This window comes from Octopus bimaculoides, chromosome 11, assembly GCF_001194135.2.
Source record: "Octopus bimaculoides isolate UCB-OBI-ISO-001 chromosome 11, ASM119413v2, whole genome shotgun sequence".
NCBI classification, from domain to species: domain Eukaryota; kingdom Metazoa; phylum Mollusca; class Cephalopoda; order Octopoda; family Octopodidae; genus Octopus; species Octopus bimaculoides.
The window spans coordinates 35408743-35420021 of NC_068991.1; the positions used below are offsets into that span (position 1 = coordinate 35408743).

The 11279-nt window shown below is 33.5% G+C and overlaps 1 protein-coding gene across 1 annotated transcript in view; it reads left to right on the plus strand.

Annotated features, from left to right (window-relative positions):
- Positions 1-11279, plus strand: part of LOC106876981 (ribosome quality control complex subunit NEMF) — a 119600-nt gene that overhangs the window by 44603 nt on the left and 63718 nt on the right. Inside the window, exons 14-19 of the mRNA XM_052971973.1 lie at positions 1613-1773; positions 2949-3047; positions 6778-6841; positions 7916-8004; positions 9215-9318; positions 9788-9850. Of these exons, the coding sequence (XP_052827933.1) occupies positions 1613-1773; positions 2949-3047; positions 6778-6841; positions 7916-8004; positions 9215-9318; positions 9788-9850 (580 nt within the window). The remainder of the gene's footprint in view (positions 1-1612; positions 1774-2948; positions 3048-6777; positions 6842-7915; positions 8005-9214; positions 9319-9787; positions 9851-11279) is intronic.

Sequence of the window (11279 nt, forward strand, 5' to 3'; positions counted from 1 at the left end):
TAAATTAATGTAGAAACTTAATTCCTTTTACTTCTTGTTTCTTTCAACTTGTTGAATTTATTTCTGTATATTAATGAAACTGTATTTTTTTATGTGTAACGGTCAAAAAAATATAATCTATATCTTCAACATACATGTACGTATGAACGCACGTTCAGCGTCTTGGTATGTATACATCATAACATTTACGCAGCCTAAACTAAGAGTTATGCTTAGTGATAAATACTTATAATTAAGTTATAAGTAACGAGATTATCATTATAGCTTTTAATTAAGAAACAATAATATTTGTTATAACTTACGAATGAAAACATTGTAAATAAAGATATAGTATATCTCACACTTCCACGACCTGTTGTGATAAACGACCACATTAAAAGAGTAAACATCTACTGAGGAGATTAAAAAGGAAGCTACACGAATTTCCCTTACTCTTTCCGTCCTTCCTTCCTTCCTTCTCGCCTCTCACCCCACTCCATCTGTCCCTCGCTTTTCTTTCCCTTCCATTTTTGATTTCTCCATGTCATTGATTCTGAACCCTGGAACTCAAGATGTTTTCCATAAGGATGTACAGGTCTGACAGGACCAATCCTTGTTTAACATTGTCTCTCATACTGCAATGGAAGCATGGCTCTAAATTCTAGTGGAATGTAGCTTGTGCACCTATTTATGATATTCATGCACTTCTAGTTCATAGTCATTCAGGACTGTATTAAACAAGACTGATCTTGATCTCTGTATTGTGTCCTGTAGTATAAACTTGAACATGACATTACATTGTTGGGTAGCATTTCTGAAGTTACTGTGTAACATTGACTCTTTAGAAGTTGGACTCATCATCATTTATGATGATGATTATGAATATATTACTATAAATATATTATGGCAAAACAATACTTCTCGAGTATAGAAATTTCATTATCTATCATTTCATCCTAAGAATCGACTAAATTGTAGTGATTGGTTATGATGTCAGATATCTTTGAATAAGAGTTGCTTTTTCATATTGGCTAAAGTCATTCAACTAGAAAGTAAAACTAAATTAGTACAGTCAAAAACGTTATAAAAAGTGGAAATTTGGACAACATAAAAGCTGAGCAAGATTGTTTTATAATTTTAATTTCTTTTGATTCATATGATACAAAACAAGCAATTGGAATGCACAAAATAGCTTTCCTTTAGTTGGGGTGTCATAACTTGATAAAAACAGTATTAACTAGGTAATGTTTATATGATGACAGTTAAATGATGCTTGATATGTACTCCAAATATATTAAAACAGGAATACAAACAACTGCTTGGTCAGTAATTAACACTGAGATGGGCAGAGAATAATGAGCCTGTGTGTGGTTAGAAGTTACAGCACATAACCTGGTTATGAAGTAGAGCCTTCATCAATATTAATCTGGTTGCTAGTATATTGGTCATTTTGCATTATAAATGAAAAGTTAATCCACTTGTCATACTCAGATTTAAAACAGCATGTGTTTTGACTCACCTATGTGAGAGTATTGGTTAGTAGGCTTTACTAATCAACTGAAAATATTTGACTGAAATGTTAGATTCATTAAAATACTTTTGAATTAATTTGTTTCATTTGGAATCTTGTTAGGTTGATCAAGCCATAAGAGTTGTTCGGAGTGCTTTAGCCAATCAAATCAATTGGACAGAAATTTCTGAATTACTGAAACAGGCTCAACTGCAACAAGATCCAGTTGCTTGCTCCATTAAATCCCTAAAATTAGAAACTAATCACATCACCATGCATCTCAAGTGAGTATTTATGTTTCCTTGAAACCCTAATATTTAAATTTACTATTTTGGAGATACTAGCTGGCTAATTGTGAAGGTAAATGAAAATTTACAAATAAAAGGGTTGACAGTTCATGCCTTGTTGCTGGTATTGAACTGAGTTTTCAGTAAACACATGTAAATGCTTTTTGGATCAGTTCACCTAACTGTAATATAGGAACCATATAAGTGGAAGAGAATGGTACTGTATATTTTATACGTCTTTCATTAGGTTACTGTGTTGTGTTCATATTTTGTTATGGAATTATTGGAGAAGAAGATGCTATTAATAATTTTATTGCCAAGGCTTATTGATGACGTTACTCTCTTTAATGTTTTTGTGATTGTCTGTTTACTATTCTGGACTATAGTGATGCTTTTGTATTTTTTTAATGACTAAATGTTTGAATAATTTTCTTAAGAAATAATTTTTTTCTTTCATTTAATACATAAAAGAAAGGCCATATTTGATATTGCAATCCTCAAAAAGTTAGAGTGATCATGGCTGGGTTGTATTTGATCATATTTATGCTGGTTTAGGACTGACAACAACAACTTATACTGCAGATTTCAGTAGAACTCTGAAGTTGATTACTACTGGAATAGTTTAAAGGCATTAATCAGTTATTGCAAACATGGAGAGATACATTCTGCCTGGTTGTGATAATTTCTGTGAGGTAATATTCTTAATGGTATGGCATGAACAATAAGAAAGTAATGTGAAAATAGAGTTAGAACACAGTTAAATAAATAATGTTGACAAGCAACTGCAGATAACAATAAAGAAAAAAGGGTATGAAGTTGCAAATACAATGACCCCTATTTTCTATAAGTAAATATTTAAGCTTGTCAAAGCAGCTTACTCATTGTTCTATAAGGGATCTTGTGAGCCTTGAATGATGAAATGTTTGGGAACTATATCTTTTTATTTGACCTTGTATGCATTAATGACTTTTATAAAAATCTTACCTCATTTTAGAATTTCATGTTTTTCTTACTATGAACCCCATTGTCTAAAGCAAACAATGACTGTGCAGGGTTTGAACTGATGAGCAGATATTCAGTGGTTCAACATCATAACTTTACAGTCAATGTTTCCTTGGATAATAATAATATCTTAATAAATGCTGATGTTTTTATCTATTCTTACATTCCAGTGATCCTTATATTGATAGTGATGAAGAAGAGGATGAACAACCAAAGTCTCTGATGATTGACATTGATCTTGGTCTCAGTGCTTATGCCAATTCTAAAAAGTCAGTGTGTTATTTTTATTATTCATGAAACATTTTAGTTGCTTGCTCTGTTACTTTTAAATTCATTTAAAATTTAAATAGAAGAAATTTTCAATAAAAGAGAAGTGAAGTAAAAAAAAAAATCAATGCTATATAAATCTAATTACCATATTTAAAGTCAGGTAATGGATTGACAGAATTGTTAGAACATTAGAAAAAATACTTTGCAGTATTTGTCCTGGTTTTTCACTTTCTGAGTTCAAATCCTACCGTGGTCAGTTTTGCCTTTTATTCCTCCTGAGTTGATAAAATAAAGTACCAGTCAAGTACAGGGGTTAATGAAATTGATTAGCCCTTCTCCTTAAAATTGCTGGCCTTGTGCCTAAATCTGAATAATATTTAATTTATTAGTAAGAAGATAGTTATGACAGTGGAAAACTAGATTAATAAACTTGCTGTATTTAAAGAGTGTAGGTGATGGGTGTGCACATGAACGTGTGTGTATGTATGTGTGTGGTGTAGTGAGGTGAAGGAAGATGTGATGCTGGGCTGTTACTTGGCGTAATGTAGTGCACTATGTGTATATGTGCATATCTCTACATGTATATGTGTATATATCTGTACATATGTGCATATCTATACATGTGTGGGTGTATCTGCATGTGCGTATATCTGTACATGTGTGTATAAGTGTATGTAGGTTGGTACATGTGTATATGCCTATGTGTGTGTGTATTTGTGTACATATGTGTGTGTATTCCTGTATATGTTGGGTTGGACATGCTTGCATGTGTATATGTACTTGTGTGTGTATGTGTTCATATGCATCTGTGTGAGTGCATTGCTAGCCACTACACATTCTTTATTTTCTCTCCTTGTTTCTTTCTGTGTTCCTTTCTGTGGAAGAGTGTAGGCTTGAAACTTTAAAGACTTTTTCACTTCCTGAGCGTTAAACTAATACACCACCTTCTTTGTCTTTTGTTTTTTTGTGAATTCTCTCCTTAGATATGCATATAGGTATGTGTGCATATGGATGAATGTGTTATATGTATGTACGTGTGTGTGTGTGTGTGTGTGTATGTGTACATGTATGTGTAGACGTTTTTGTGTGCCTAGATTTGTTCATCTGTATGTGTGTGTTACATATATGTGTATATGTATGTGAGTTTGTACACACTTGTGTGTACATATACATGTGTATGCATATCTTTTAGCTTTTATCTTTTACTTGTTTCAGTTATTACAATGTAGCCATGCTGGGGTATCACCTTGAAGAATTTTAGTTGAATGAATTGACCCCAGTTATTTTTTGTTTTTTTAACTCTTCGTGGGCAGCAGGGTCCTTTGGGACCCCAGCAAATTTTAAAAGCAACTCTTATATTTTTTATTGAAATGACTTTATATCACATGACTTTAATGTCAATAGTTTATGTATACACATACAAATTTTGAGTAAAAATTTCCAGTCATATGGATGTTATAGCATAAAATATGGTCATTGGGGTCCAATTGGACCCCATTGGCCTTCTGTGAAATTATTTTTTTCTGTTCTCTTTTTAGATATTCTGATGAACTGTAGGTCAGTTTTCTTCGTATTTGTACTAGTATGAATCGATATACTAAATAATTTTGTCTAATTTTATATTTAGTGCTATATGTATAGTTTATAAAACTATAAAAAAAAATGTTGATTTCTTTCAATAAAGGTTTTTTTCAGTCAATAAATTATATTTTAATTCCCTTCCATTAAATGCTAATAATTACAAATATATACCTATAAAATGCTAAATTTCTTGTTCTGTATCATACACTCACGCATATATAGAAGATTAAATAAATATTACTTTATGGATAGTGCAGAAATGTGCAAAAATAAAAATGGGGTCCCTTTGTGTAATTCCAACCCTGCTGGCCCACGAAGGGTTAAAACTTGGTACTTATTCTGTTGGACTCTTTTGCTGAACCACTACATTACAGGGACAAACATACCATCACTGCTTGTCTAGTGGTAGTGATGATAGTGGAGGAAAAACACAGACACAAAGACACACAAGACACACATACATATGTGTATGTTGGTGGTGTGGTGTCAGTGTTGGTGGTAGTTGTGTTGTCAGTGATCGATTTTGGTGGTAGCAGTTTTGGTGGTGGTGGTGTCTGTAGAGGTGGGGATGGTGGTGTCTATTGTGGTAATGGATGTGGTGGTGGTGTTGATGATTGTAGCAGTAGAGTTGTGGTTGTATCGGTGTTAGGAGTTGAACTTTGCAGGTGCAGTCATACAGATATATTACGTGTAAATGATTCTCTGATAACAATTTAATAACTAGTTTGATAGTTGAGACGTCTTCATAATCTTTTTCAGAAACAACACACGCATGCACGTGCCAGTGTGGCACATTTTGTGACTTTCTATACTTTTGCTGCAATTATAGGAATGTTTGTTAGGTATTAATATATGTTATTCTGAAAATGGATGTACAACAAGTCTTTGGTGCTGTAAAAGTGTTAATAGTAAAGATTACAGATTAACAAAATTTGTTGTCTGTACTTGTGCTGGTTGATATTTTCTGTGATTTTCAGTAAGTTTGCATCAATGTCTAGTTTTCATATAATTTTTTTTCTTTTTATCCAAGTAAAACCTATAAAGAGAGCCTCTAAGACTGATTATTTGCAGTTTTACACTGAAAATAGCTAATCTTACTGGCTCTCTTTATCTTGAATTTTTATCTAAATTATGTTTCTCTTCAGGACAATATTTACATACATCAAATTTAATGAAGTAGCTTCAATTGTGACTTAATGATCTTGTATTATGGGATATTAATTAAAGAAAAGATGAGGTAACGGGGGAAGTTAACTTATTAAGATAACTATTCAAGAGAAATGAAGTCTGTGAGAAGGGGAAAATTTAGGTATGTTTTATTGCTGTTTGGATGATAGAGAGTTGATTCTGTTTCAACGCTCACCACAGCCAATTTGCAAGAAAATTTAGATGTTCGTTGACAGTCGAAGAAAACTATGACTTTGATGTAACTGCTTGTGGTACCTGAGGATCTTGAGTGCTTCTTCCTACATTACACCTTCAGTGCGTCCTTGCGAATATAGAAAACTACAGAAGTAGCAGTTTTTCATTGTCACAGATGTTCAGATACCTTAACTGCTGCAACTAAAAATTCACCAGTTTCATGGAGCCAAGATGTTTGCATCAGTTGCATGTGGTCTGATTTTAATTGAGAGGAACTTGTGTAACATCATCTACATTTTTGTTCCTCATCAGCTGAATTCAACAGCACAGAAATGTAGAGGTTGTGGAGACCCCTGGTACCCATATGACTATGAGATTGTTTGACCATAGGATGGAAGTCTGTCATGCCATAGTCTTACCCACAAACAGTGGGGGTTCGAATTTGGAGTTTTCCACCTCTAAGACATGTTCTGTGTGAAACTGGGAGTCCATCACTGCCAGTGGTCTTACAGCTTGTTTGATTACTATACTCTACTGTTAGATAGCCATTGACCCTGTGCTGGCTACAGCTGATCATTTGGCATGTCTTTGTCCTGGGTTTCTAGCAGCCTTCCTCACTAACCTAGTAAGCTGGGAATGTCAGTTTGGCCACCAATGACCAGAGCATACCAGTAGCACACACTAAAATATTATTTTAATAGTGCAAGTTTACTAATTGTATCATTATTGTATCATATTTCATGAACATAATCAGTTGAATTGTATTACATTTCCCTATATTTTAAGGTATTTTGATAATAAGAGGCAAGCTGCCAAAAAGGAACAGAAAACCATTCATGCTTCTGCTAAAGTAAGACATTTTTTTTTTAACCTTTTATTTTCATGTTTTATTGTTGTTTCACTCTAGGTTGCTTTTGACACCTCAGTTATTTCTTGAGCCTTTTTCATTGACCTATCTCTTGTTTTATATTTGCTGTCATCCCCATTTTATTGTCAGTTTTCCCTTATTGGCCTGGAATATAAGTGTCTCATATGTGAGCAACACCAAATATTCTTAGTAGGATCCAGCCTTTCCTTTGAAAGTTTTGCTTTATTATTCATGCTGCAAATACTTTCTACTACCATTTCATGTCATGCTTTGCTTTTAATGCAAAATGTATCATCTTTGCAACTGTTTTTTCTTCACACATCAACTGATATATTTCAGGCTCAGCAACTTTCTCAAATCATGTACTCTTATAAAACGAACCAGGCAAAAGTTAGAGCTCTCCAATCTGCATTCACTTCCCACAAAGTACTCTTTCTACACATTTTTCATATAGACTATCATTTCAAACAATAAAACCTCCTATTAAATGGTTTCTATATGTTTATTTATAATTACAGTTAGCCCACAATAGCATTGTTGGTTACAGATCATAGTAGGTTAATCACTGGTTCAATGCATTTTTGATGGAAACAGTGATGAGTGAGTTTTTTAAATTTGGAACTGGGGAAAATAACACAAACAACTTGACTCACAGAGCATTGGATTTCCAGTTTCCTTGCTGTTGCTGACATTATGTGGTTTTGTATAGAAATGAAAGATGTGTGCATGCATGCATACATATTTATATATGGCAGCTATGGTGAAAGATACTTATCTAAGTGCCATGCAAGGGTATTGGAATCCAAACCATGTAGTATTGAAGTGAACTTTTTAACCACTCCTACTTGAGAGAGAGAGAGAGAGAGAGAGAGAGAGAGAGATTAAAATGTAATATTTTAACATTTTTAATACTTTTTGTTTTTGTTGATGTTGTTCAGCAAATCAGATGTAATTTAGTAAATTCTTTAGTCTGTAGAGAGTGTGTATTGTGTATTCTTTTTTTGCAACATTAGATATTGAAGCAAATAAATGATAGTGTGTATTTGGTTGATTTAGGCTTTGAAATCTGCTGAGAGGAAGACAAAGGAAACATTAAAAGATGTTGCTACAGCAGCTACAATTAACAAAGCACGTAAAACACATTGGTAAGTGGATGGATGAACACTATTTTAATATTATTCCGTTTATGTACAGAGTGTAATTCAGAATACTGCTTTTGGTTTGATTGTTGAAACTTCCCTTTTCATTATTTATTCTTTATAATGTTTACTATTTGGACCCTTTAATGGGTTTTTGTTCACTTTTGTTTCTAGAAACATTGCTTCCCCTTTAGAGGTGTGACTTCTAACATTGCTTGAAAATAATTCTCATTTAGGACCTGTTTAAATTTAAGAATTATTAACTTTACATACATATGGGTAACCTTTGGGCTTGAGGATTCAGTTGACAGAGAATTATACATAAAAAACAAACAAAAAAGCCTCAGGAATAATTGAAACTTTCATCTTCTGAATCGATTGATAAAAAAAATTGTCAAAAATATCATATACATGCAATCATACAAATAATTTATTAAAACAAATTTATATTTAAACAGATAATGAACAAGCAAAACATTTGGCAACATTCTAGAATGTTTGATTTTTAATATAAGCATAGTGCAGAGTAGTTATAAGAAACATGTTTAATCTCTTACAGCTGTTTCAAGAATAGCTAAGCATTTGGATCATATGTTATTGAGTAAAGAAAGCAAAGTATTCTGTCATCGGAGAGAGGGAAAGAGATGTAAGAAAATATTGAAATGAAGAATATCCTTAATTGAAGATATTAATAGCTACCAGTTCTTCAAGAAACCAAGGAATATCCAGGGTGAAAGATAGATGTGTTTGATATTTTCATGTTCTAAGAGTTAATAAAATCCTAGGTAAAAGATAATGTCAGCAGTTCTATAGGTAAAGCTTCAAGGAGAATTCCTGGCAAAAGATAATAGAATTTACTAGTTCCATTATCCTTTGCCATGAATTTTTTTGTATACATGCAAAATCATTCATTTACAATGTTGAGTGCTGCAGAAAAAGAGAGGTTACCTTCCATTCAACCAAGTTTATTATCCAGTTTTGATATTCTTAGTTTGAATATTCCCATAGTTTGGAATGAGTTATTCTTTGCTAGATTAACTTACCTTGAATACACCACAAGTAAATGGACTCTCCTTTGGTGCCATATTGTTCTAATGATATCTAAGGTTCATCAAACAGTATCTGCATTTCAATTTCTGTCATTTTATCTTTGTTGTTTAAAGTTTGCATTTTTCTTTTTCATTGTGAAAGCATATGTAATGCATTTATCTTAAAGGTTTGAAAAGTTCCTTTGGTTTATCAGTTCTGAGAATTATGTTGTTGTTGGAGGTAGAGATCAGCAACAGAATGAGATTTTAGTGAAGAAATATTTAAGGCCAGGTTTGTTCTCTTTTTATGTTCTGTTACTGTTTGCCAATTTTCATAATTATATATATAGTTGAAGACATCAAAAATTTTACCATTAGCCTTAATAACAATGAGGTTAAGATTTGGATATTTACTATATGAATTTATTCATTTCTAGAGCAGTTGTGTAGGATTACAGGTTACAGCATATATTTCTGCTAGTGTCAGTGTCACTGATTCCACTCTTGAAGATCATTGAGAAGCAAGAACAATTTTTCTGAAAAATAAAACCAACCTGTTTAAACATGGTGAAATAACTATAAATAGAAATAGCAAAACAGCTAAAATAGAAAGATAATATATGTCTTGGTAGACCATGTTTAGTTTTGTGTATCCATAATCCAAGCAAACTATAGAATATATATTTTACTTTTTATTTTCTGAAATATGGTTTTACTGTTTTCTTTTATTTCTTTTATTTTATTTATTTTTTCTTGTTTAGGAGATCTCTATGTCCATGCAGACCTTCATGGTGCTAGCAGTGTTGTTATCAAGAATCACACAGGTATAAAATCTTAACTAAAACAGCATTTCTCCTTTGTTTTCTGAATTGATGATTTCTTTGTCTTAAAAATGGTGGGATTAGAATCACTGTCCAGAAGTGGAAGTTTATTAGGTGGAGTTTTTGAACCTAGACTTTAGTACCAATGCTTAGACAATAGTCATGGGATGAAAGTTCATCAAATTAAATCCTGGTCCGGTTTCATATAAGCAGTGTTCTGTGTTTAGTATCTAACCATAAGTTTTATTCATAAAAGTAACATGGAACATAGGTACATATGTGGGTGTGTGTGGTGAAGAAGTCCATTTCCCCATCATGTAGTTTTGGGTTCTGTCCCACTGTGCAGTGCTTTGGGCAAGTGTCTTCAACTGTAGCCCCAAGGTGACCAAAGTCTTGTGGGTGAATTTGGATGACTGAAACTGAAAGAAACTCATTGCATGCATGCACATGTGTGTGTGTGTATGTTTGTGTGTGTGTGTGTGTGTGTGTGTAGGCACAGGAGTGACTGTGTGGTAAGAAGCTTGCTTCCCAACCACATGGTTCCGGGTTCAGTCCCACTGTGTGGCACCTTGGGCAAGTGTCTTCTACTGTAGCCTTGGGCCGACCAAAGCCTTGTGAGTGGATTTGGTAGACGGAAACTGAAAGAAGCCCATTGTATATATATATATATATATGTGTATGTATTTGTGTGTCTGTGTTTGTCTCACCACCATTGCTTGACAACCAATGTTGGTGTGTTTACATCCCCGTAATCTAGTGGTTCAGCAAAAGAGACTGATAAAATAAGTACTAGGCTTACAAAGAATAAGTCCTGGAGGCAGTTTGTTCGACTAAAGGCGGTGGTCCAGCATGGCCACAGTCAAATTACTGAAACCAGTAAAAGAAGAAAAAGAATATGTTTATGAATTTGTCTTGCAAGATTCCTGATGTGAAATTGTGTGTTGAAACAGATATTGTTATATTTCAGGATGGTCATTTTTTTTTTCCTGCCAAATAAACACACACACTATATAGTTGTTCTTAACTTGTTTATTATTGTTCTTATTTTATCGTATGTCCATTGTCTGGAAATCTTTCATCACACATCTGTAACCTCTTCAGCAACTCTTCCATCTCATGTGTCCCCTCCTGTCCTTTGTAGTCCATTCTAAGCAAAAAAAAAGTGACCATCCTGAAATATAGCAATATATATATATATATATCATCATCATCATCATCATCGTTTAACGTCCGCTTTCCATGCTAGCATGGGTTGGACGATTTGACTGAGGACTGGTGAAACCGGATGGCAACACCAGGCTCCAGTCTGATTTGGCAGAGTTTCTACAGCTGGATGCCCTTCCTAACGCCAACCACTCAGAGAGTGTAGTGGGTGCTTTTACGTGTCACCCGCACGAAAACGGCCACGCTCGAAATGGTGTCTTTTATGTGC